At 44.4% G+C, this 27,778-nt stretch overlaps 1 protein-coding gene across 1 annotated transcript; it reads left to right on the plus strand.

Moving 5' to 3' along the window:
* The first annotated feature begins 420 nt into the window (after window positions 1–420).
* On the plus strand, window positions 421–27,778 carry SLC13A2 (solute carrier family 13 member 2). The gene is made up of 12 exons (XM_054008370.1): window positions 421–522; window positions 10,724–10,852; window positions 11,177–11,313; window positions 12,923–13,149; window positions 14,158–14,344; window positions 14,590–14,712; window positions 20,348–20,569; window positions 20,845–20,957; window positions 21,833–21,954; window positions 24,063–24,224; window positions 25,139–25,276; window positions 26,677–27,778. Exons 1-12 carry the CDS (start codon window positions 421–423, stop codon window positions 26,812–26,814), a joined length of 1,800 nt encoding a protein of 599 aa, XP_053864345.1. The 3' UTR covers window positions 26,815–27,778.

Here is a 27,778-nt window from a genome sequence, read left to right on the forward strand (position 1 = left end):
CCTTCTGTAGGATTCTCCCATTCAGGGACTAACATTTTATTATGAAAGATAGGAACGTTAGCTGTCTTTGTCAATTCAGATTGACTGCTAGCAGAAAAGTGAGCACATATGTTTTGCAGTAGGATATTTGAATGTGCTCATGACCACCCTTCCCTTTGTAGTGACGTGAGACTGGTTGGGCCACAAGGGGTTAATTCTCTGCTGAATTTATCAAGCATCAGAAAGATTTCCCTTAGAAAGTTCCTGGTCTGTCCTTCCTTCTCTGTCCCCTCCCTCCTTTGTTCTCTTTTCTCTTTCACTCTGATCACGGTTCTAAAAACAACTCCTACCTGCCAAGGTCAATGTTTAATGTTTCAGAGCCTTTATATAGTCCCCATGAACAGACCTGTGCATCTTTCAGCACTGGGCTAGTTCAGCACCATGACTACTGTGTGGAAAGTGATTGTGGCCCACAGGAATTACCTGATTGCTTTCCTAGTACCTTTTCTGCTTCTTCCTCTCCCGCTGGTCGTTCCTACCAAGGTAAGAACTCTTAACTGCACTCAGAGACTCCGAGTTATTTGGAAAGCACTGCTTCTTGTACATTACAAAACCAAGCGGGAACCACAGGTCCATTCCCTGATTAACTTCCATTGTGTCTGAGCTGGACAGTTACCTTTCCAGCTAAGTCCCCTTAGACCACTAATGGGTCACCTGGAATACTACAGCAAGGAGAACCTCACTGGACAGTCTATCATGAAAATGTGTCACTGAATTACCGTAAAAATGTAACTTGCTTCAGATGATGGCCCTGATTCAGCAAAGCATTTTTGCACATGCTTAAAGTCCATACCTGTGTGCCTAACCTTAAGCACATGCTTAAATGGCTCCTGAATTGAGGCTTATATGCTCAACTTTTAACTTCCCTCCTGATTTTCTCAAAAAAATCCTTTTCTGCTACTTTTCTAGTGTTGTCTTGAGACAGAGGAAACAATGTCAGGATTATTTGTTTTATATGTCAACAGGACAAGGCATTTCTGAGCTATGGGACAAAAATAAGGTGTGTTTCACTTTTTTAAAAGTTTTGGAACTTTTTTCCTTATGGAAAATAGTTTTTAAAGAATGATTTGGTTTAGAATCTTCAAAAGTCTTGGGGGACACTTAGCGTTTATGATTACTTCTGACAAAGGTAAATTCAAATGTTGGAATTAGTCACTATAGACTTTTAAATTCTGATCATGCCAAGATATTCCATTGGACTTTAAAAACTCTGCCAAAAGTCTGTTAGAGTTTAGAAGATCTGCTAACAGAGTGCAGCCACCACCCAGTATTTACACACTGTCAAACGAGCTGCACTAGTTCAGAGACTACAAACTCTGCTGGCAGGATTTGATTTGGATACTCCTTTGTCTTGTGTTTCAGTCACACCTGTGTGGTGCAGGGATGGTATTATCCCCATTTTACAGATAGCAAGCTGAGGCACACAGATTAAGGTTAAAAATTCCACTAATTTTGGGTGGCCAATTTGAGACACCAGGGACCTGATATTTTTGAGTACTTAGCATTATATTGACTTTACATGTTTAAAGCACAGCTCCTATTGACTTCCGTTGCAACTGTGAGTTTTCAGCATTGCTGCAAATGAGACCCCAGGCTGTCAAGTTGGGCCCCCAGATAATGAGAAACATACAGTTACTGACCCTCTGTGAAAAGTTTGGTTTCAGTGATTTGCCCAGCATCACACTGGGATTCTGTGGCAGAGGCAGAGATAGAATCCAGTTCTCAAGGGTGGCATTTAACTGCCTAACCATGAAATAATCCTTTGTCTCATTCACTACACGCCTTCGAACTTCTGCAACAAAAGAGGCAGGGTCCTAGAAACATACTCCTCCACTACACAGCCCTGATTCACCTCCAGAGCACAGTCTGTCCTACACACTAAATGAGTTACGGATCCTGTGGAAAAATCGCATGTGATCATGTAATTAGACTTCATCATAATGCATATACATCAGGGGGCTGAATGAAGGTTGCATATGATAACTTCCTAACTGTTGAGTGCTTGACTTTGTAAACTTAACATTTATTCAGATTTTTGAGTAATTTCCTGGGTTTTTAAAAAAGCAAATTGAAAAAAAACCCATAAATTCCATCACGTGTCATCATATTGGCACCCACATGAGTTATGAGCAGGGTTGGAACTTTTAGATCCATGGCACAGATCTCTGCAACTGAAGCAAACGAAGTAACTGACAGCAACAGCAGCAGTAGGTTGTCATCCTCTCTGCGGACCAGCACAGAGGGAGATGAGACATACACGTTGCCAGTGGGTTTCACAGATTTGCTGGCAGCAGAGGAATGATGAGACTCAGGAATCTTGGTTCCATTCGGATTTTCAAGGGACAGCACAAGGCACAGCCCTGAGACAAATGCCAAGTTTCAGCTTCCTGCTCCAAAGCGGGGGGGGGGAAAGGGGAGGAGGGGAGGGGAGGGGAAAGCACTAGAACTGTTCAAAAATGGTCTCAAGAATTTTTAACATGGACAAAAAATGTATTTTCCCCGAGCCTTGTTCTCAGAAATGGCTGACTCATGTTGGCTGAAATTTTACACAAAACTTCAGCCTGAGGCAGACAGCTGGCATGTAAAATTTCAGCCCAAATGGTTGAAGTTTGGCAAAGTTATGAGCAACTGAAAACAGGGTTTTATAATGGGATGTGGTGCACAATCTTAATAGTAGCAGGTGCCAGCAGTCCTGCCTATAATCATATATTTAAATACTTTCTTTAAAAAGCTAAAGAAATTCACAGACAAAACATTGTGTATACAGTTTGGCTCTAATTTAATACCGTTGCATGGAAATAACATTATTAGATGTTGCAATGATAAAAATAAAGTAAATGCTTGGAAGTGTAGAAACTCAAAGGTCCGGATGTGGAAGCACCCTTAACTCTAACTCTGTCAACACCATTCCATTGGCTTAACCACGAGATCTTGCACGATCTAAAAAATAAAAAGGAGTCATATAAAAAATGGAAACTAGGACCGATATCAAAGGATGAATATAGGCAAACAACACAGGAATGCAGGGGCAAGATTAGAAAGGCAAAGGCACAAAATGAGCTCAAACTAGCTACGGGAATAAAAGGAAACAAGAAGACTTTTTATCAATACATTAGAAGCAAGAGGAAGACCAAAGACAGGGTAGGTCCACTGCTTAGTGAAGAGGGAGAAACAGTAACAGGAAACTTGGAAATGGCAGAGATGCTTAATGACTTCTTTGTTTCGGTCTTCACCGAGAAGTCTGAAGGAATGCCTAACATAGTGAATACTAATGGGAAGGGGGTAGTTTTAGTGGATAAAAAAAAAAAAAAAAAAAAAAAAAGAACAAGTTAAAAATCACTTAGAAAAGTTAGATGCTTGCAAGTCACCCGGGCCTGATGAAGTGCATCCTAGAATACTCAAGGAGCTAATAGAGGAGGTATCTGAGCCTCTAGCTATTATCTTTGGAAAGTCATGGGAGACGGGAGAGATTCCAGAAGACTGGAAAAGGGCAAATATAGTGCCCATCTATAAAAAGGGAAATAAAAACAACCCAGGAAACTACAGACCAGTTAGTTTAACTTCTGTGCCAGGGAAGATAATGGAGCAAGTAATTAAGGAAATCATCTGCAAACACTTGGAAGGTGGTAAGGTGATAGGGAACAGCCAGCATGGATTTGTGAAGAACAAATCATGTCAAACCAATCTGATAGCTTTCTTTGATAGGATAACGAGCCTTGTGGATAAGGGTGAAGCGGTGGATGTGGTATACCTAGACTTTAGTAAGGCATTTGATACGGTCTCGCATGATATTCTTATCGATAAACTAGGCAAATACAATTTAGATGGGGCTACTATAAGGTGGGTGCATAACTGGCTGGATAACCGTACTCAGAGAGTTGTTATTAATGGTTCCCAATCCTGCTGGAAAGGCGTAACGAGTGGGGTACTGCAGGGGTCTGTTTTGGGACCGGCTCTGTTCAATATCTTCATCAACGACTTAGATATTGGCATAGAAAGTACGCTTATTAAGTTTGCGGATGATACCAAACTGGGAGGGATTGCAACTACTTTGGAGGACAGGGTCATAATTCAAAATGATCTGGACAAATTGGAGAAATGGTCTGAGTTAAACAGGATGAAGTTTAACAAAGACAAATGCAAAGTGCTCCACTTAGGAAGGAAAAATCAATTTCACACATACAGAATGGGAAAAGACTGTCTAGGAAGGAGTACGGCAGAAAGGGATCTAGGGGTTATAGTGGACCACAAGCTAAATATGAGTCAACAGTGTGATGCTGTTGCAAAAAAAGCAAACATGATTCTGGGATGTATTAACAGGTGTGTTGTGAGCAAGACACGAGAAGTCATTCTTCCGCTCTACTCTGCTCTGGTTAGGCCTCAGCTGGAGTATTGTGTCCAGTTCTGGGCGCCGCATTTTTAAAAAGATGTGGAGAAATTGGAAAGGGTCCAAAGAAGAGCAACAAGAATGATTAAAGGTCTTGAGAACATGACCTATGAAGGAAGGCTGAAAGAATTGGGTTTGTTTAGTTTGGAAAAGAGAAGACTGAGAGGGGACATGATAGCAGTTTTCAGGTATCTAAAAGGGTGTCATAAGGAGGAGGGAGAGAACTTGTTCACCTTAGCCTCTAAGGATAGAACCAGAAACAATGGGTTTAAACTGCAGCAAGGGAGGTCTAGGTTGGACATTAGGAAAAAGTTCCTAACTGTCAGGGTGGTTAAACACTGGAACAAATTGCCTAGGGAGGTTGTAGAATCTCCGTCTCTGGAGATATTTAAGAGTAGGTTAGATAAATGTCTATCAGGGATGGTCTAGACAGTATTTGGTCCTGCCATGCGGGCAGGGGACTGGACTCGATGACCTCTCGAGGTCCCTTCCAGTCCTATAATCTATGAATCTATGAATTCCTCTCCCTGTCCATCAGCACTCTCTTTCCTCAGCCACCAACCTCCTCCATATTTCCAATATGGACCATAAGCTATCAACTCCATCTGGTAAAATACAATAATGATATAAAAAGGAGTACTTGTGGCACCTTAGAGACTAACACATTTATTAGAGCATAAGCTTTCGTGGACTACAGCCCACTTCTTCGGATGCATATAGAGTGAAACATATATTGAATATATATATATATATGTGTTTCACTCTATATGCATCCGAAGAAGTGGGCTGTAGTCCACGAAAGCTTATGCTCTAATAAATGTGTTAGTCTCTAAGGTGCCACAAATACTCCTGTTCTTTTTGCGGATACAGACTAACACGGCTGCTACCCTGAAACCTGTAATAATGATATAAAGAACCAGAGCTCTTCAGTTATCTGAACATTGGCGTTATGAGATTCTAACCCCAGCTCACCAGAAATCCCAGCAACCACTATAGTGTAGATACAGATTTCCACCAGCACCTCCAGCACATATGGGGCGCTGCTCCCAAACACAGACACAGAAGTAGTTCCGCTGCCTGTTAACAGCGAGAAACACCAACCTTACACTTCAGATACTGCCACATACAGTCTAGAAACAACAGTGGATACTGCGCACACCCCCAACCCCCAACGAAGGCAGTGGGAGCTGCAAGCGCTCAACCTCCGTTAGGGTCAAAGGCCGAGAGGCAGGGCCCTGTGTATTCCACCATTTTGTGACCAGGGAATTCACCCCTGGCTGCAGAATCTCAGCTTATGGGAGAGACTTTCAGTGCACAAATGGGTATTAAGTGCTTGATTCCCATTGATTTTCAATGGCAGTTGGGTGCCTACCTTCTTTTTGTGCCTTTGAAAATATCCTCTGATGTTTATTGCCCTTATGGTGGCAGAGATAACCTTAAAATGTGAACAGATTGCAAACTGATGCAACGTTGCCTGCCTGAGTCTGCAGACATCCTGAAACAATATATCTGAGCAGTGTAACCTGTCCCATTCATCTCAGTCAAGGCCAGAGGGACTCTAACTCTTATTCCATGGGTATAAAACTCTAAATGTTGATGCAGGCAGGCATCTGGCATTTTGTTTTCTGTTTCCCTACCCCACTGAGACCTGTCCTCCAGCACTCCCCAAAGGGACATGTTCCCTGCACCGTTGCATAGAATCAGGAACCAGGGCGTCAAGGAGCCAGACCTGAAGTTCAGCTTGCAGTGAGGTGGGGCCGCCAGAAACATAGGCTGGCCAGCTTGGAGAAAGGTGCAGCAGAAGAGGCCCAGTAAGCTGCTGCAGCTGGCTACAAGCTCCCCTCCTTTCCTGGCACACATGATGGGAAGGAGTTCCCTAGCCAGACCACCTAGGCATCATGAAGGGAACCAAAGCCCCGGGAGTGGAGGTGGGCTGGAAAGCAGAGTGACAAACCTGTCCTTGAAAAATCATTTCTGCCAAAAACAATCATTCACAATTTTTACACACAGAGTATTTTCAACAATGAGCCATAGTTATGTGTGAGTAGGGGAGGTTGTGATGAGGGAAATGGGAATGAAAGGTATTTCATGGCAATAGACTAGATTAACATTGCTTCAGAATTTGGTCCCCTCATGCCACAGAGTACAAGGGGCCCTGCCTGTAGCCAAGCATTTCAAAAGTGATGATAGATTCTTAGAGTTTAATGCCAGAAGGAACCATTAGATCATCTACTGACCTCCTGTATATCGCAGGCCATTAAATTTCATCTAGTTACCGCTGTACTGAGATCAATGACTTGTGTTTGACTAAAACATATCTTACAGAAATGTATTTAGTCTTGATTTGAAGGTATCAAGAGAGGGAGAATCTACCGTTTACTTGAGTAGCTTGTTCCAATGGTTAATCATCCTCAACTGTTAAAAATGTATGCCTTATTTCTAATTTGAATTTGTCTGGCTTCAGCTTTCAGCCACTGGTACTTGTTCTGCCTTTCTCTGCTAGATTGAAGAGCTCTTTAGGATCTGGTAGTTTCTCCCCATGCAAGTATTTATGAACTGTAATCAAGACACCTCTCAATCTTTGTTTTGATCAACTAAACAGCTTGATCTCTTTAAGTCTCTCCCTGTGTAAGGCATTTTCTCCAGCCCTCAAATAATTTTTGTGGCTCTTTTCTGCACCCTCTCTGATTAAAGTTTTTGGATGTCCAACCTGAGACACCTCAATGGAGCCTGATTTTCTGAAGACAGGCACTCAGCTCTCTCTGAAAATCATGCTCCTTGAACATCTCACCCAAAATCACTTGTCACGTTCGCAAATTTTGGTCAAAGAACCAGTCTGCATCTTTTACTCTCCAAAATATGGACTCAGTGGAATATCCCACATACATGTAATCCTCTGACATGATTCAGGTGCGTCTGCAGAGAATAGGTGGTCAGGATACAGGGTCAGAGTTCAGGCCGTGAGGAACCTTAACTTTCAACTATTGATATATAATTGTAGTATTTTAATAATGCTTTATTTTTCTTATTAGTATTACAGTAATAGCTATTTACAACCACAACTAACTGAATCATGGTTTTGTCAGCAAGTATTCTGTAGGTCTGATTTCTCAGTCATTTGCATGCCAAGATTTTTGATTGTTATTATTTGCATTGCAGTAGCCCCCAGAGGCCCAGTTGGGGTCTGGGCCCTGTTGTGTTAGGCACTGCATAAATACAGACAAAGCAGTGCTCCCTGCAGTCTTGGGGATCCCTGCTCTGGGACAGTATAAGACACAAAGATGTAAAAGTATAATGGAAAGAAGACACATAATACATGACTACGTAAACGTTTTTCTAACAGTGTAAAGAGAAGTAGCAAAAAAAAGTAGTTACTGAAATTAAATGGGACTTAACTCAGATAACTGCTTATGTGGCTGGGGAGTGGGATCCAGAACTTTTCACTACTAAGTCACGGCTTCAAACCCAGCCAAAGTTGGTAGTGCCTGGAAGTTACCATTTTATCAGGTCTCTTGTGGAAAGATTTGGTGGATCTCAATTCAGTGTCACAAAGGGTACCAACTGCCATCTATCTGGTGTTCAGCAGAGGCCAAGGACTGACTAGGCCATGGAGAGAGACAGAATATTTCTGACGCTCCAAGTCTAAACATGGCCTTTACAGGTTAAGACTGGGCACACTGCTGGGCCACATGGAAGAAGCTTGCACTCTTACATTGGCCCAGCGGTGCATCTTCAGTGTACAGGGCTGTCAAGCTGACACCTTACACTAAAAGGAAAAAAAAAAAAAAAAGCAAGGGGAAGGAGCAGGACACATAATGCCACACTGAGATGTCTGATCCCTCACAATTAACCAGCATACCTTCTCTAGTAATTAACTTGCTCCATTGGGAGATATGGATGGGGCCCTGAGATAAACTGTTGCGTGAACAAGGGTAAAACAAACAGAATTATAAAGGCTTTGTCTAAAGCCAAAGGAAGGAGAAATTGACAAAGATAAAAAGACAAATAATCAACACCTCACAGAAACCCAGCCACCAAGTGGAGCCTGATGCCTGGAGCTTCACTAGTCCATCTAATAGGATAACCAGCTTTGACTTCGAAGGAGGGTGTAAACTTTCACACATCTCAAAGGCTTATATCCTGAATGCCAGCCTGGAGGACACAGGGTCCCCTGGAGCATGAAACGGATTCGGAGCAGTAGCAGGATGTGCAAGATCTAGAGAGGAGGGTGTGTGAATGGAGAAAGAAGTATCTCTGTCCCTGGGGATAACTGATGACCCTACTGATTGCCAATAGCACTGATATCCCTTTTCCAGGCCTCCAGACAGTTTATATTTTTCATTTTTATAAATCCCAATGGAGTAGGATGTGGGGGACTGTTCTGAGGAGAGAGTCTAAACCAAGGCCCATAATCACTGAATTCTTCACTGTCTCTGGGTCGGAGCCGTACGATGTGAAATATTATTAGGCCCCCCCATACGTTCCCTTTCCTGTCGCTGTGTTCCTGACCAGCTTTATTGGAGGTGACCCTATGCAGGTGGAATGTGCCAGCATCCCAGGACTTGCCAGGGATTCTCACTGACAGCTTTGCCAAGAGAACCCAGTGGCTTCTCACGGGAACACTAAATGGGAGAGATGGATTAATCAACATTGGGAAACTCCAATTAATGTTCGGCTTGATGGAATATTTAACTAGGGAACTGCACTTTTTAAAGTTTCTGTGGTTGCCACTGAATATGGGGGGCCAAAATCCATCCTTTCCTCTCCTCAGAAATCCATGTCTTCCCCGCCCATTCCTACTGCTGAAACCCTTATCCAGGACCTGGTAATCTCTACCTAAAGTACTGCAACTTTCTACTCTCCGGCCTACTCAATCTCACCTTTCATCTTTCCATGTCACAAGCTCTCCATCTCTTTCCATGCCATAGTCATGCTTGCCTCTTGCTTTCCTGGGTCTTCATGGGTCTGTCCATGCCTGCTTCTCAGCTCTTGTCTAGTGCTATTCATCCACTTGGTCCCTGTGCTCAGACCAGTCCGTCCCACTCCCTTTAAAGCATTCACCAGAAGATCGCTGTGCTGTCTCCCACACTGCCAGATAGGTTTGAAATTATCTCCTTGATTCCAGATTCCGCATAACTCTTTCCCCCTTCAAATCCCTCTGCAAACTTCCTGCTAGTCATACTTTCCAGCATTAACCCACACTTCTGTGCCAGTCGCAGAATGAGGGAGATGTAAGCCACCTCTCCTCAGTCCCCAGCACAAGGTCTGAGTCACCATTGTGTTACCACCTGAGGAACTACACCGAAATAAATGTAGGCATGTTGTCATAAAAATTGGAGTAACGCACTGGTAAATCAGACCCCTCGTCTGGTGAGGGCACCCTGCAGCCCATGGTCTCTTCCTCTCTGCGTTATCCCACCCCCAGGAAAGAACCCCCATGCACCATGCTATTTCAGATCACCCCAAAGTCTTGTCATGAAGTCAATATGTTTAATTCAGAAGCTGGAATTGTCCAGAGCACAAGTAAGCCAAAATCCCCTGGAGAAAGGGTAGGGTACAAACATTGGGATTGTTTCACCATGGGGAAGGAAGAAGCTTTTGGATAATTTTGTGGATTGCAAAGGGCATTTTACAACAATACAAAATAAAAAAAAGCAATCCCAGTGATTAGGAACAGAAGTTGAACTGTGATTATAGTTTGTCAAGTAGCCTATGCAAAGGCTGTGGCTTGTTGTGAAAAATCAAATGAAAAGTAAATATATAATGATTTACAATGCTAAAAATCAAGGCTGCGGAAACCAATCAAAGTTCATCTGGGCCACTGCATGAAACACGCCGGGAGAAAAGTGAACTGGACCAATGACTAACTGAGTTGTTCAATCATTCAAAGACAGAAGTAAATCAGGGAGAAGTTGCTACCAGCAGCAAAATCAAGGAGTCTGTTAAGAACTGCCAGCCTCTTATCTGGGCAGGGTTCAAAGTCATAGAAAAAGAAATCAGTCAGTGTATAAGTTTTGCCTTTCCCTATAAAGGCTCTTCCACAAGGTCACTGTATATGCTGCCCCCTTATTTCTATCCCAGATCTCTGACAAGGTCACTGAATGCTTTGCCCTTTTCTCCATGACAGGAGGCAGATAACTGGGATCTGTTCCCCTTCTCTACCTGTGGCAGAGTTGGGAGAAAGAGGCTAGAAGCAGGCCTCTGACTGAATGCCTAGTAAGAGCGTATGAATAAGCTTGTGGGCTAGTGTCTCAGTCAGCTGTGCAGTGTGCTCTGATTGTATGCGTTCTCTTTCAGGAAGCCCAATGTGGTTATGTTATCATCCTGATGGCGCTGTTCTGGTGTATGGAAGTCCTGCCATTGGGTGTTACTGCACTCTTTCCTGTCGTGCTATTCCCGCTCATGAACATAATGGATTCGACTAAAGTAAGAGATCTGGCTCTTACCTATGTGTGTGTCCATCAATCTCTCTGTCTCGGTGTGTCTGGGTGTCTCTCATCTGGTCAGTCCACAGGAACACGATGGTTCCAACATGCAGTGTTGAGGAGGAGGAAACTGCATGACTGGCACCCAGAGAGAAGGCTCACAGAACAAAGAATATCTCTGACCACCTGGAATGAATGCTGGGTCCAGCTCCGGAAGTGAAACCAAAGGAAAATTATTAGTAGTATTGGATGCATGTAGCCTGCATAACAGTGTCTCTGACCCTCCTTCAGCAAACGTTCTCTCTCTGACTGTTTTCTGTTTCAGGTCTGTATGGAGTATCTGAAGGACACCAACATGCTCTTCATTGGGGGGCTGATGGTGGCCATTGCTGTTGAACACTGGAACCTACACAAGCGCATCGCCCTGCGGGTCTTGTTAATCGTTGGGGTCAGACCAGCCCTGTGAGTGAGAACCTCAGAAGTGTGTGTGAGGGGGAAGAAGGGGGCTCAGTGAGAAAACCAGATTCCACCCAGGGAAGGAGTTTGGAAATCTTTTCGTTCCTGATTCAGGAAAGCACCAAAGTACATGCCAACGTCCATCATTTAAGAGCTTTCTTGATCCAGGTCCTTTGTTTGCATTTGGTTCTCATCTCATTTCAGCCAGAGGGGTATGTGGGGCTTGGGAGTCTTCTGGGTGAAGAATGATATGAGTAATGAACTCCTGTATTCTCCGATATGTACTGCAGCCAGCTCTCTTTCTTTCCCCTTTCTATATCTTGGCTGGAAGGACTGACTTAATAGGAAATATTTAACATTATGTAGCTAAATGACAGTGAGAAAGGGAACATCATAACCAGAACCATAGAAAAGCACTGTGTTAATGATTACGATCCTGGAGTGGGGACTGGAGTCTCTGTATTTAAAGAGATTAGAAAATCAGGGGCAATTTGGTTTTGAAATGATAATTGTAAGGCAAAATTACAGAGGTCTATAAAATATACTGAGAAAGCTATATGATCCTATCTACTTTGTCCCATACCACAAGAACAAGGGAACATTTGAGGACATTATAAGACAATAGGATAAAAATAAATAAAACACAAAACACCTTTGTGCACAGTTTGTAATCAGCTTGTGTATCTCATTGCTGTAAAATAACGTAGTAAGATCCAAAGGAGGACTAGACTTCTATATGAATCAGAACGGAATCTGCAGTGATAAGAGGTGGGATAAATTACAAAGATTATTGATCCTCAAGCTTAAAGATGTTAACTGATCACTATCTGGGCTCAAAAATAAATTATCTCCCAGGCGACAGGGTTATACGATTAGCTGTTCCCCCAGGTCACTATCACCCCAATTTCAGATCTGCTCAGCTGGGCAAAGTTCATCTCATCTTGTGTTAAGGGCCCTCTGCTCATGCATGGCCTTGGTACCATTCTGTAATGATGATCAGCGTAGGATGTACTGTACATCACAAGCCGAAAGCTCTGTGCTGCTATTCTCCCCTAGTGCTAATGGCAGGCACTGTACTTCGTTTCCTAGCAAAGAGGGCTCTCTCTCTAAGGAGATCCACCACTGGAAATGCTCACCCTGGCCATGCCCTGTACCCCAGCCCAGGACACATTAGCTAGTCAACAGCTAATTAAAGCATTTGCCCAGAGGAACAGGAGCTGACAGGACAGTCTTTATACCATAATAAAACCTATACAGAATTCCAGCCACAGCATGGAATGGTCTTCATTGTAGTCACGAATGGATCCTGCCAAACACACTGTTGCAATATGTATCTTTTTCTCCTGGAAACCTCTCCTCCTCTTTTCTCTCCATCCTCTCTTTTCGCTCCCTCTTCTTCCCTGACTTTCATCCTTCCTCCTCCCCTGAGAAGAATCCTGGGCTAGTGGTGAATTTACATGCAAACAAAATCCAGGCCATTAAGTGACTGAGAGAATTGAAGATAATTTTGTCCTTCTTTGTGTCTGTGGGGTGGGAGAGAAATGGAGCACTTTGAGGAAAGACTTTGCGCCCTTGACTTCTGAAGTGAGCTTCACATCAATCCTCTTCATTGCAGGCTAATTATGGGCTTCATGTCTGTGACTGCATTCCTGTCCATGTGGATTAGCAATACTGCCACCACTGCCATGATGATACCAATAGCCCAAGCTGTACTGCAGCAGCTGCACAAGTCAGAGCAGGAGACCAGTCCAGTGGGGCATGTGGCTGAGAGCATCAACAAAGCCTTCGAGCTGCAGGAGGTGCCAGATAAATCAGATGCCTCTCAAGAGACCCAAAAACAAGGTGCGTAGCTGTAGGTGTTTTCTCCTTTAGGAGTAATGGTGGATATGCAGGTGCCTTCTCCATCTCCACATTAGGTGCTTCTGGCCTCAACATTCATCTCTGCTTCTAAATTTTAACTTCATAAGGGAGGAAGATGTCTGTTGCATACAGACTATATCAGAGAAGATTTCTGATATGAGAGAACTCTTTAATCTAGAAAAAAAAAGGTATAATAAGACCCAGTTGATGGAAGCTGAAGTCAGAAAAATTCAAACCGGAAATAAGGTGCAAATGTAAAGCGAGGGTAATTAATCACTGGAGTAACTTTCATAGGGAGGTATCAAATTCTCCATCACTTGGATTCCCTAAATCAAGTTGTTTGTCTTTCTAAAAATATACTGCACCTCAATCACAAATTATTGGGCTTGATACATGGATGGCAGTATGCAGTTCTTTGGCCTGTTTCATTAAGGAGGTCAGGTTGGAAGATCACAGTGGTCTCCTACTGGCCTTAAAATCTCTGAATTTGTGAACAGGCAGCTCCCTTTCTTTATCAGCCTTCCTCTTCTTTCCTGACCCCTTGATTCTACTCAAGTGTCCTTGAATTTTAATCACAAGCTTTTCTTAATCAGGTCCAGATGTGGGATGAGCTGCCTGTTCTCCAGTTGCCTGTGTTCCTGAATGCGTTTTCTTCTCCCACTCCCCCCCGCCCCGTTCAGACATTGCTGATTCCAGTTACTAGTGTAGCCACGTGGTGTTATCAAACATCCACATTTTGTGTATTATTCCAATGTTCTCAAAAAAAACTGTTTTGGGATTTTGTATCAATGCAAACATTAAATGGGACTGAGGCTCAGAGAACTGCCAAAGTCTGCCCTGAAATGACCATGTCTCGATACCATTCCTCACCTTGGGATAGCCTGTTGTTCCTAAACTGGGAATACTGTGTTGTGCAGGCACAACAACCTTCCCCATTCCTGTCTAGCCCAGCTTGTGTAACTCTTCTCCTGTTCCTGCCTCTGCACCCAGATAACGGACATGTGCTCACAGTGGAGGAAGAAGAGAAACTGAAAGATCTGAAGCAGCTGGAAGAGGAGAAGCACCTGACATTTTGCAAGGGAATGAGCCTCTCTGTTTGTTATGCAGCCAGTATTGGAGGGATCGCAACCTTGACTGGTACTACCCCCAACCTGGTGATGAAAGGACAGATGGATGAGTGAGTACAGAGGGGTTTGGGACTGCACCCCCAGAATTGCTGTCTGTTAGTAGTAACCTTGGGCTGGGGCTAAGCTGCAGCCAAAACAGAGAAGGAAAAAGTAAATTTGACACCGTTCTGAGGAAGGGAGAACCCGGACAAGCTCATTTTTGGTCTGGCCCCACAGCCCCCTCTCCTCTCTGGGCCACAGATTATGAGACAGAAATGAGTGCAGTTGTTGTAGTGACATCTGTTTATACTTCCAGGCTCTTTCCTGCCAATAACAATGTGGTGAACTTCGCTTCCTGGTTCATGTTTGCTTTCCCTACCATGATACTGTTGCTGGCTCTTTCCTGGATTTGGCTCCAGATAATGTTCTTGGGATTTGAGTAAGTACTTTATGCTCATTGAAACAAATATAAATTGATGCTTCTGCCATTGATCCTGTCACAGTTTCAGAGTAACTACACCTGTATTCCCTGCTCTGTGATCTGCTCCAGGAGTTCCCAGTCACGTTTCAGGTCTCCAGCCATCTCCTGTTTCTGGGTAGGAATCCTTGTCCAACTCCCTTCTGACCAGGGGTTTTAAGGCTGCACACTCCCTGATCTATACTGTGATCTCCTTAGCAAGCCAGTCTGCCTAAAGGTCAGCGCCTGGGCTTTGCTTTCTCTTCAGGTCTATCACCAGTTACAAGTTACCGCTCAGCTCCTTCTAAGCAAGCATATTTATTCTGAATGTAAAAGCATTACAGAGAATGCATATAAATGCAATAAAAGAAACTACTTGCATGGTAAAAAGCTGACCAGAGTCACTCCCAACTTCAACATAGGGGTCATTGCCTCAAACCCCACCGCAGGATTTTCCCTGTGTTTACATGTTCAGAACAGTCTTTAGATCCAGAACCAGCATCCAGACTGAGCAGATCAGCTGTTTCTTTCTACAGCTGGGGCCTTTGATCTCCAATCTCCAGGAACTGGTAATCACCCAGCAGTCACCTTCTCCTTTGGACATAGCTTCAAAAGAGGGTTTTGCATAATCAGAGAATTTGTATTATCCACTCCCCAAGGATTCCCCAGGAAATCCACTTACCACTTACCCATACAGGTAAGAACTGCAGAGAAACAGTCAAACAAAAAAGAGTCCCATTCAGTTCCATCACATGAAGGCAAACAACTAAATAGTGACCCATTTTAAGTGCTTGTATACAAATGCTAGTAGTCTAAATACTAAGATGGGTGAACTTGAGGGCCTGGTATTAAATGAGGATATTGATATAACAGGCATCACAGAAACTTGGTGGAACGATGACAATCAATGGGAGACGGTAATACCAAGGTACAAAATATGCTCACACTCATGGGGGAGTGGCCCTACATGTAAAAGAAAATATAGAGTCAAATATAGTAAAAATCTTAAATGGACCAAACTGTACCATAGAATCTCTATGGAGAGAAATTCCCTGCTTGAATAATAAGCATATAGCAGAAGGAATATAGTACTGACTCCCTGACCAGGATGGTGATGGGACTGTGAAATGCTCAGGGAGATTCGAGAAGCTACAAAAAAAGAAAACGCCAAAATAATGAGCGATTTCAACTATCCCCATATTGACTACATATATATCACCTCAGAACAGGGTGCAGAGATAAACTTTCTAGAATCATTAAGGACTGCTTCTTGGGGCAGCTAGTCCTGGAATCCACAAGGGGAGAGGCAGTTCTTGACTCAGTCCTAAGTGGAGCACAGGATCTGGTCCAAGAGGTAACTATAGCTGAATTGGTAAGTAATAACGACCATAATGTAATTAAATTTAACATCCTCGTGGGGGGGAAATACCAAAGAAACCCACCACTGAAGCGTTTAACTTCAGAAAGGGGAACGACATAAAAATGAAGAAAGTAGTTGAAAGGAAATTAAAAGGAACAATCCCAAGTGAAATGCCTGCAAGCTGCATGGAAACTCTTTAAAAACACCATACTAGAAGGTCAAACTAAATGTATACCCTGAATAAAAATTAGAAGAAAAAAAATAAGAAGAAGATCAAAAAATTGTCACTATGCCTAAACAGCAGAGTAAAAGAGGCAGAGGCAAAAAGGCATCTTTGACTAACTGGAAGTCAAATCCTACTGAGGAAAACAGAAAGGAACATAAACTTTGGCAAGTCAAATGTAAAAGCATAATTAGGCAGGCCAAAAAAGAAGTTAAAGATCAGAGAAAGGGACACAAATATTAACAGCTAATAGTAGAAGCAGGAAGCCTGCCAAACCATCAGTGGGGGCACTGGAAGATCAAGGTGCTAAAGGAGCACTCAAGGAACACAAGACCATTGCAGAGAAGGTAAATGATTTCTTTGTATCATTCTTCACTGCAGAGGTTGTGGGGGAGATTCCCATACCTGAGCCATTCTTTTTAGGTGACAGATCTGAGGAACTGCCCCAGATTGAGGTGTCAGTAGAGGAGGTTTTGGAACAAATTGATAAATTAAACAGTAAGAAGTCACCAGGGCCAGAGAGTATCACTCAAGAGTTCTGAAGGAACTCCTAACTGTGGTATGTAACCTATCACTTAAATCAGCCTCTGTACCACATTTTTAAACAGCGATTTTTAAAAAAGACTCCAGAGCTGCTCCTGGCAATTACCGGCCAATGAGCCTAACTTCAGTACCAGGTAACTATAATAAAGAACAGAATTATCAGACAGATAGATGAATAAGATATGTGGGGGAAGAGTCAACACAACTTTTGAAAAGGGAAATCATCCCTCGCCAATCTATTTGAATTCTTTCAGGGTATCAACAAGCATGTGGACAAAGGTGATTCAGTTGATATAGTGTACTTGGATTTTCAGAAAGCATTTGACAAGGTCCCACACTAAAAGCTTTTACGCAAAGTGAGCAGTCATGGGATAAGAGGGAAGGTCCTCTCATGGATCAGTAACTGGTTAAAAGACAGAAAACAAAAAGTAGGAATAAATGGTCAGTTTTCAGAATGGAGAGAGGTAAATAGCGGTGTCCCCCAGGGGTCTGTACTGGGACCAGTCCTAGTCAACATATTCATAAATGATCTAGGAAAAGAGGTGAACAGGGAGGTGGGCAAAGTTTGCAGATGATGCTAAATTACTCAAAACAGTTAAGCCAGGGGTCCCCAATGCGGTGCCCGCGGGCGCCATGGTGCCCGCTGGGCATCTATGTGCCCCCGCGTCCTGGCCGGCGGAAGAGCATCCGCCAAAATGCCGCCGACAAGCAGCGTCATCCAGAAGCGTCGCCGCCGAAATGCCGCCGATTTTTGGTGGCATTTCGGCGGCGACGCCTCTGGATGATGCTGCGTGTCAGCGGCATTTCGGTGGCGATGCCTATTGACGTTGTCACTTCTCAGTGGCATTTCGGTGGATGCTCGTTGTCTGGCACCTGCCAGACGAAAAAGGTTGGGGACCACTGAGTTAAGCCAAAGATGATTGTGAAAAGTTTCAAAAAGGGATCTCACAAAACTGGGCAACAAACCAGCAGATGAAATTCAGTGTCAATAACTGCAAAGTTATGCACATTAGAAAACATAATCCTAACTATGTAAATCCAATTATGGGGTCTAAATTAGCTGATACCTCTCAAGAAAACTATCCACGATGACGCCGAGATCTCTATCTGACAACATGTGCTCAGTATACAGCAGCAGTCAAAAAAACTAAGAGCATGTTAGGAACCATTAGGAAAGGGATAGATAGTAAGAGAGAAAATATCATAATGCCACTATATAAATCCTTGATACGCCCACACCTTGGTACACCTGGTTGCCCCACCTCGAAAAAGATATATTAGAATTGAAAAAGGTACAAAGAAGAGCAACAAAAACGAATCAGGATATGGAATAGATTCTGAATGAGGAGAGAGTAAAAAGATTGGGACTGTTCAGCTTAGAAAAACAACAACTAAGGGGGGGATACGACAGAGGCCTATAAAATCATGACTGGTGTGGAGGAAGTGAATAGGGAAGAGTTATTTACTCCTTCTCATAACACAAGAATCAGGGGCCACTGAATGAAATTAATAAGCAGCAGGTGTAAAACAAACACAAGGAAGTATTTCTTCACACAAAGCACAGTCACCCTCTGGAACTTGTTGCCAGGAGATGTTGTGAAGGCCAAAAGTATAACTGGGTTAAAAAAAGAACTAGATAAGTTCATGGAGGCTAGGCCCATCAATCCCTATTCGCCAGGCTGGGCAGGGACACAACCCATGCTCTGGGTGTCCCTAAAGCTTTGACTGCCAGAAGCTGCAACTGGATGACAGGGGAGGGATCACTTGATAACTGCCCAGTTCTGCTCATTCCTTCTGAGACATCTAGCACAGTCAGAAGACAGAATACTGGGCTAGATGGACCATCTCTGACCCGTATACCATTCTTATGAAGTCAGGGCACCTAACCCCTCCTATCCATTGTGCTGCTGTGGCTACATTTCTGTTTTTAGTGCACTAGTCTGATCAGAGCTAGCCTGGGAATGTCTTCCCAAACTGGAAATTACACCTCCATCCCAAAGTGTAGCAATACCTTTTGTCTCTCCCATCTTAACCCCCTTCTCCCAACACCTTTGAGCCCACTTGCCTCTCCAGCTACTGCCCTTTTTCCCTGTCATCTCTAAGCTCATTGAATGCACTGTTTACAATCACTATCTTGAGTTCCTCTCCTCCAATTCCATCCTAGACCCTCTCCAATCTGGCTTCGGCCTCTTCCACTCCACCGAAACCACTCTTGGCAAAATCTCTCATGACCTGTTCCCAGCCTGCCTGTCATTCAGGCGCATGACCTTGGCATCATCTTCAACAACTAGATCTTCACATCCAGACTATGTCTAAATCTTGCTGATTCTTTCTGCGTGACATCTCTAAGATGCAACTGTTCCTATCCATCCACACAGCTAATACTCTTAGGGTACATCTACACTACAGGGGGGAGTCGATTTAAGATACGCAAATTCAGCTACGTGAATAGTGTAGCTGAATTTGACGTATCGCAGCCGACTTACCCCGTTGTGAGGACGGCGGCAAAATCGACTTCTGCGGCTTTCTGTCGTCGGCGCTTACTCCCACCTCCGCTGGTGGAGTAAGAGCGCCGATTCGGGGATCGATTGTCGCGTCCCGATGGGACGCGATAAATCGATCCCCAAGAGGTCGATTTCTACCCGCCGATTCAGGCGGGTAGTGTAGACCTAGCCTTAGCATCTCGCATCTCCATTACCAGAACAACCTGCTCTCTCATCTTGACAAATGCAGTCTTGCCCTGCTCCTATCCATTCAGAATGCTGCTGCAAAGATCACTTTCCTAGATGGTTGCTATAAGCACGTCATCCCTCTTCTTGAATCCTTCCGCTGGCTCCCCTCTTCTCTGTCGCATCGTACAAAAGCTGCTTGTTCTCACTTCACAGACCCCACCTATCATCTTTTATTCACTACTGAAATGTCAACTCCTGCCTCCAGTGGGCCTGTGATGTCAGCCTCCATTGCCCACTTGTTAAATGTTCAAACAAGGCCCTTGGTGCTTTCTCCCAGGCTTCTCCTCACACTGGTGAGGATCTGTCCATATTCACCCTCAAAGCTACCTCATTCTCCATCTTCAAATCCCTCCTCAAAACTCTCCTTTGCCTCAATGCCTACAAAAAACTTGACACCAGTTAACCTGATGGTGCACTGAGACCACAGCTGCCCATTTTCTCATTGTTTCCTTGTTCCCACCATCTCTCTCTCTCTCTCTCTCTCTCTCTCTCTGTCCATCTAGTGTCTTTTGTCTCACATTTAGCCTGTATGCTCTTTGGCACAGGGACTGGCTTTTTATTCTGTGCCTGTGCAGCACCTAGCACAATGGGGTCCTGGTCCCTGACAAGGGCTCCCAGGCACTATGGACATACAAATCAATAATAGTGGTTTTGGCACTCCGAGAAATGCAGACTTTGGATGCCAATTCAGTATGTTCTTTTAAATGCTGCAGATACCCAGGGAATTGCTATGACATCTGCTTCTCTGTTTTATTCTAGCTTTCGGAAGAATTTTGGTTGCGGAGCTAATGCGTCTATGAAGGCAAAGCAGAAAATGGCTTACAGGGTTATCAAGGATGAGCACAAGAAGCTGGGCCCCATGAGATTTTCAGAGATAGCTGTCACAGTCCTCTTCTTATTATTGGTGGTGCTTTGGTTTACCAGAGACCCTGGGTTCATGCCAGGCTGGGCAACTAATGTCTTCAACAAGAATGGCGAAAGGTATCATTGCTTTTCTGTCCCCCCAAACAGCAGCCAAACACTGAACAGTAGAGATCCAGTATGAGCGTGCGGGAGAGTATCCTGCCTTCTCACCTGCTCAAACCACATTGGCTCTCTGTTCCCATCTGGATAAATCCTGCATAGTCTGTGGCCTAGCCTTTCGGCAGTACCATGCCAAATCCAGATGTAAAATCTTGCCCCAGATTGTGCTGCCCTAGCTCCTTTAATACCCCCGCCAAACGTACTAGACTCATTTCTGGATCAATCTCTTGCAGTTATGTGACTGATGCGACAGTTGTCATCTTCATTTCACTTCTGATGTTCCTAATCCCTTCAGAGATCCCCACCTATCTATGGCATAATAGGGCTCAGCAAGCGCCACAACAAGGTAAGAACTAGCTCAGTACATCAGAAAATCACAATAGGACACAGGAAGTTTCCCTGCATTTTGGATTTACAAGGGGAATTTCAAACACTGAACAATTCCAAGGAGCCAAAGGACAGTGCTGGGGAGGTATCTTCAGAGCTGTTTGTGGTTTCCTGCAGGACTGAAATTATATGCTTTCCACCGTGCATTTTGCTGACCACAGAATGAGTCTGTTTCTGGTGCATCCCATGAAGTGGGCTGTAGCCCACGAAAGCTTATGCCCAAATCAATGTGTTCATTTCTAAGGTGCCACAAGGACTCCTCGTTCTTTTTGCCCAGCAAAGGGCATTATATGCCTGAATCATCACTGCTGAAGCTGGAGAGTCAAGGAGGAGACATAAGATTTCCTGGGGGGATAGTTAGCAGCTCTGAGGATATGTTCCCACACATCTAGTCCGTTCTTCCACCTTCTGGGGGTGAGGGCGAGTTTCCTATGACTTACTCACTAGTGTTTTCTCTAGTCTAGTTTAAAAAGTTTGAAGTGATGAAGCTTCGTCACTTCCTTTAGGAGGCAATCCCATAGTCTAGTAGACCCCATTCCGTGTTGCTCCAGCTCTCCACTCCCAGGAGGAAATGCAAGAAGTGGGGAGTCTCGCAGGCTTCAGACACTAGTAGTGTTGCCGTGTTTTAGCACAAGCTAGGAGCATGGAGCTGAGGGAAGGGCTATCTTGGGGGCACTGTTGCTGTCTGTCAGGGGAGCAATGGAACAGCTGGACCAATGCCCACAAAGCTGCTGCAGCTTACACTTTCCCCTTGTGCTTGGGAGTGGCGTGCAGAGATGCTCCCTTGGATGTGCTCTCCATCCCTGTGGCTCACAGATTGGTTCTGGATTTTAGATAGCACAAGGCAGATTCCAGTGCTCCCTGCTCTCTTGGACTGGAAGACGGTTAATCAGAAGATGCCCTGGAACATTGTGATTTTGCTGGGAGGTGGCTTTGCCCTGGCCAAAGGCAGTGAGGTAACTTCATCTGTCTGCTTACCGGAAACATTTATCTAACTGGACAAGGTTTTATTTTGCCCTTTATTTTTGTTTGCACCCTGTGGAACACCAGAGGGCACTCTAGTAGCACCAAATGCCCATTCTCTCAGCTGGAGACCAGCATTAAGAACACATCTTGTGCTCACTCCTGAGTTTCTACTGCTGCTGTGCACAGGTGACACAGCCACTACCCAGGGAGGCAGAACAACTAACTGTGATTCTGAGCAGGGGACTCATGCGGGAAGGGCCAAACACATCAAATAATGCAAGTCAATGATGATTTCTTGGCATGACAAGCTGCCCAAGTGTTGCCCAAGTGTGAGGAGACACAGGCAGGCAAGATCTGCCATGATGGGATTCCAAACCATTTCAGGTTCTTTACTGTTCAGTGCTGGATCTGTGCAATGCAGCATTGCCACCTAGAAGCCAGCTGGGCTAAAGGCCGCCTGATGCAGAAACCTCCCATTAAACAGAAGTTGTGCAGCAGGTGTGACTTGCATCCCCATATACATTTGTTAGCAAGCGTGGCTGTGAAATGGAATAGAAAAGAACAGAAGGAAGATGGTAGAACGTAGTGCAGAGTCTAAGTCAGAAGACTTTTCCACTGTGATTCGGAGAACATGAGTAGCAATATGTGCAACTGATGGGCCAACCATGGACAACTTGTTCCTCTCTCACCTCAGATTTGGAAACCAAATATTGGAAATTGATGGAGAACAGTGAGATACTGAATTGAATTGAATGTAAGAAAGCACCATGTCTAACAAATAGTAATTTGTTTTGTGGTAACAACGAGAAGCCCCAGTCAGGGATTAGGATCCTATTTTGCTAGGCATTGCACACACCGATAACAAAAAGATCTTCATATAACACAAGAAACAATGGGTGGCTACACCAAACAGATGGTGCGGTGAAACACATGGAAACAGCGAGAGGATTATGATTAGTGTAGTAAAGCAATGGTCGCAGCACACCAACAGCCTGGTTATTGTTGAGTTTTGTAGGCATTGCAGCAGGGTGAGGTTTAAGGAGAGGTTTGGAGGAGGATAATGTAGTACTGTGCAGATGTTAATGGGGAACTACCCTCATACATCAGAAGTGGCATAGGAGAAACTGTTTATGGAACAATCTGATGAATAGGAAATAAAGACTTGTACCACTGGTGGTCCAGAAGAGGTGGTTGATGGCTCCATGCTGTGTAAGAGATAATAAATAAAGCAGGGATAGGCCACGAAGGAAGTTACAGGCGAAGACAAGTTGTTTGTGTTTGATGTGGTGGGAAAGAGGGAGCCAGTGGAAGGCTGCAAAGAGTGAGAGGATGTGGTCAGAGTGACAAGGCAGGAAGATCATCTTAGTGGAAGTGCTTTTAATGGATTTGGAGGAGCTGGAGGGGCAAGGTGGCATTTGTCAAGACCAGAAAGGAGGAGGTCATAGTAGTCAAGATGTGGAATGAGAATGCGTGAAAATTTTAGCTGTGTGGACAGAGGAAAGGCTGGATCACAGAGACGTTATTCAGGAAGAATCATCAAGATACAGACATAGTCAGGGTGTGTGAGTCTACAGAGAGAGCTAAGTCAAAACTGATGTCCAACTTACAGGCCTGTGTAACAGGGCGGATGCTGGTATTGTCTACAGTCACTGAGATAGGAAGGAGGAGGGGTCAGAAGGAGTAAGAACTCAGTTTTGACTATGTTGCATTGAAGTTGGCAGCTGGACACCAACAAGGGCCTGTCAGAAAGAGGGGCTGAGATTGTTATTTGGACAGGAGACAGGTCCAAGTAGTGATCACGTACAACTAATGCCCTGCACAGTGTAATGGGAAAGAACTCCTTTATACAAATAAGGGACAATACAGTATTCTTTCCCTCTCAGTGGCGTTAGGATGAAAAAAGTGTGCGTGTCTTATTCATTCCCTTGAGTTCTGTTGCCTGTGAATAAAGACTAGCTGCTTTTCTCCAGAGAGCAGTCTTTGAGTGAGACAGTGGGATTGGCAGGGGAAATATGTTTACTGAGTGTAGCTTGTTATGGCACTTGCCCAAGGACATGTCCACTGTGCTGACCGACCTCTCTCCATCCCTCTCTTTCAGGAATCTGGTTTGTCTGTATGGTTAGGTAGCAAACTGACCCCTTTGCAGAATATCCCATCTCCTGCTATTGCTTTGCTGTTATGTCTCCTGGTGGCCACTTTCACTGAATGCACCAGTAATGTGGCTACCACCACCCTCTTCCTTCCTATACTGGCTTCCATGGTAAGTGCCACCTTTTCAGATTGCTTCTGCCAGAAAAGTAAAAGAACCGTCAATCATGTTCCAAGTACAAACCTACTCAGTTACTCAAAACCCTAACAGAGCCAACCACAGGCTCATGCCCTTGATCATGTGATAAGGTTTAGGATATAGATTTATTACATATATTCTAAAATAAGGTGTGCAGGTGAAAATAACAGGACTGATAGGCCAGGCAATTGCATTCCTTTTATTCACAGCAAAGGCAATGGCAGTGTTAACTTTCCCATACCACCACATCAGTGTGCCTCATCGTGACTTTCAGGGTCACCTCTAGGGGTGACAGCATAGATCAGTCTCCACAATCCAGTCAAACCTTTGCAGCTCCACTGAGAGTGGCTATAAGGAGACCACTAGTGCCAGCTGTGGGGGTAGTTTTAGGATGTGAAAATCTGGCCCCAGCAGGAACTGGAGTAAGAATCACCAGACATATTTTGCATAAGACACTGAACAGTATGACCTGTAATTCTTTACTGAAGAGAGCCAAATTCCCCCTTTCCCAACCACTGCCCCTCAGAGCTTGTGGGCTCTTCTTTTAAGTGGTACATTTACTTAGCTCTTGACGAAGGACTTTGATGACCTTTTCCCTTTGTTTACGGAGTCTGGACTGGACTGTGATAATTGTGATTAACAATTTATATTACAGTAGTAGCGGGCTCAGGGCCCCAGTGTGCTGCTCACTAGGAGCTCCTGCTTCCTGAGCTCTGCGGGAGTGACTGGAAGCTTCTGAAGCAGGACGGAAAGTGTCCCGGAGTGTCTGGGAAAGGGAAGGGTGGGGCATGTGTCACGGCTAAACACAGCCAGATTCTTCTGGCCCAGACTCCCTATGAACTTTGCTGGTATTAAAACTGTCTCTGTTCTTCTCACCTCCTGCACAGGCTCAAGCCATCTGCCTCAATCCGCTCTACGTCATGCTGCCATGCACGCTCTCCGCATCATTGGCATTCATGCTCCCAGTGGCTACTCCTCCCAATGCCATTGCCTTCTCCTATGGACAGCTCAAGGTTATTGACATGGTGAGCAGCAGGGCACCCCTCATATTTTCACTTACACTGTTTTTTACCTTTCTCCTTTTTTGTCTTAGTTTTTCCTTGACAAGGTATTACAGAGCGGATTGTACCCTGCTAAAATCAAATGGAATAAAGAGCCTAGACCTGTGCATTAACATAGGTCACTGGGACCATGAAGTACACTCCGAGCCATATGAACAAGAACTGCCGTTGAGCTCTTAGAAAACAGTCAGAGACACTGCATGGAAGGAGTTTCTTAGGGTGCTCCAACAGCACCTGGGAATTGATGGGAAATGGATGTGTGTAGCTGTGCAGATCAACTAAATACAAACCGTGATAATGGCAGAAGGGTTCCTATCATATTGCTCTTCTGCACAGCTTAGGCAAAGCCTCAGATGTTTGTCTCTGCCAGTTATTCAGTGCATTCCACCATGGCTGGACTTGCCTTTCTCATGATAGCACAGAAAGAGAAGGGCATCTTTAAAATTGACATATAAGGGCAGCAGCATTGCCCCCCCAAAGTGAACATCAAATCTAGATGCCAAATCAAGAAAGGGCTGCATAAGTGTGTGGCTGGGATTCCAGGTCTTCTGAAAAGACTTAGCCCTATCCAAATAAATACTCAAAGTCTTCTTAACAGCTAGGATATGGAGCCCAGTTTACTCTGATGTGAATGAGGTTTTGGAAAGAAAACCAGATTAATGGTCTGGGTTAAGTGATTTAGCATCAGCTACAGGCAAAAACAGTGGTATTGAAATTAAACTTCTTGGGTTTAATTTATGACAGACGAAAGGCCCAGAGATGCATAAAGGGGCTCTAAGATTCCCAGAGCAAGCTGGGGGAGAATTGCCCCCAGTGCAGGAACTGAGGAGCACAGCCACAGACTGTACTGTGAGGATTCCTCACAAGACCTGCTATGGGGCCATGCTGGTAGGGCTGGGAGAGGTGGGCTGGAGGAGAGGCCGCAGCTCCACAGCACTATGCAGGGGCCACTCCAGCCTTCAAAGCAGCTCACCATTGGGAAGGCACAAAGGTGGCATAAAGTCATCTCAGGCCTCCCTCCCCCTAGGCTGAGAACTGCGTGGTATGCCTCGAAGAGGCTCCACTCAGAATCCGATCCCTTGATTCCTGTTTGTTTTGCTCTGCACACTGCTACAGGAAACAAGGGATCCCAAATTTACAACCCCTTCCCCACCTGGGCCTCTGTATCCCCAGCACAAAGCCGAGCCATTCCACCCAGGCCATCTTCCTCAGATGGACACGGCTGCCCAGCCTGGGTGCCAGAATAAGGATCTACAGATCAAGCCACAAAAGCCATCCATACAAACTCCCTACTCCTGATCAGCAGAGCGGAAAGAAAAAACAGACTTAGTTCAACTATTGACACTGTTTCTTTACAATTCTAGGCTAAAGCTGGGAGTGTTCTCAACATCTTGGGTGTCCTGACAATCATGCTTGCCATAAACACCTGGGGCTACCCCTTGTTCAATTTGAATCAATTTCCAGTATGGGCAAACAGCACGTCAGCAGCTTCCTGTTACTAATACAGATGGACAATGAAACCAGTAGCAGTGTCTGATGGAGCAGTATTGTTCACTCTGACCAGCAGCACCATCTACTCAAGCTTTGGTGTTGTACTGGACCAGACACAACATCTAGAAACAAAGTCACCCAGATGTTAACAGCAACACAATTATCTGACTCTTCTGCTGTATGCAAAAGATATAGCCTTGTGCTGTGCAACCCTTGCTGGGGTCCCAGGCTACCTCTCTCTTGAGAACCAGTGGGAAATTTCCCCCAGTATCAGGCACATCCATTGGCTCTCAGATTTTGCCTGCAAATTCAGTGTTTGTTTTGAGTGTACAAGAAGAGGAAAGGAAGTGTGAAAGAGAAGTGTATGTAAGAGGTTGGAGGGAGACATTTGCACCTGATGTTGTGTATGCAACGGTGTGTATTTGAAACCTCTGTTTGTAGGTACAGACCTCTCTGTGTATGTGTGCTTGTGCATGGGCATGGTGAACATAAAACGGTAAGTGTGATCTGCAAGCACTCCGGCAATGTATGTATTGTAACAGTTATGGACAAATCAAAACACTATCTAGCCCATTCTATTTCTCTGTAATTTATTTATTTTAAATTCACTCTGTAGTTGAAGTTCCTAAGAGCTTCTGAAAGTAAGAGGCTGTTTTCACTATGACTATTTATGGAGGCTCAAAAACTGTGCAGGGGTAGTCTATTTTTTTGTCAAGATCCAAATTTGTTGGTCAAGGTATAGTCAAGGTCCAAACTCCAGAGAAAATAACAAAAAAGAAAAAACCAACAACAATAATTATAATAATAAGTACATAAAAAGATTTTGGGGTTCATTCAAAAGTGTCTGGCAGTCCGGATTTGGCCCACGGTCCGCCTATTGACTACCCCTGCTGTAACAACATGACACGAACTCTAGCATTCTCCTGAGAATGGGAAAATTCTTGTTTCCTAAAGTATTGGTTGAATTAAAGAATG

The sequence above is a fragment of the Malaclemys terrapin genome, chromosome 18 (assembly GCF_027887155.1).
Source record: "Malaclemys terrapin pileata isolate rMalTer1 chromosome 18, rMalTer1.hap1, whole genome shotgun sequence".
Taxonomy (NCBI): domain Eukaryota; kingdom Metazoa; phylum Chordata; order Testudines; family Emydidae; genus Malaclemys; species Malaclemys terrapin.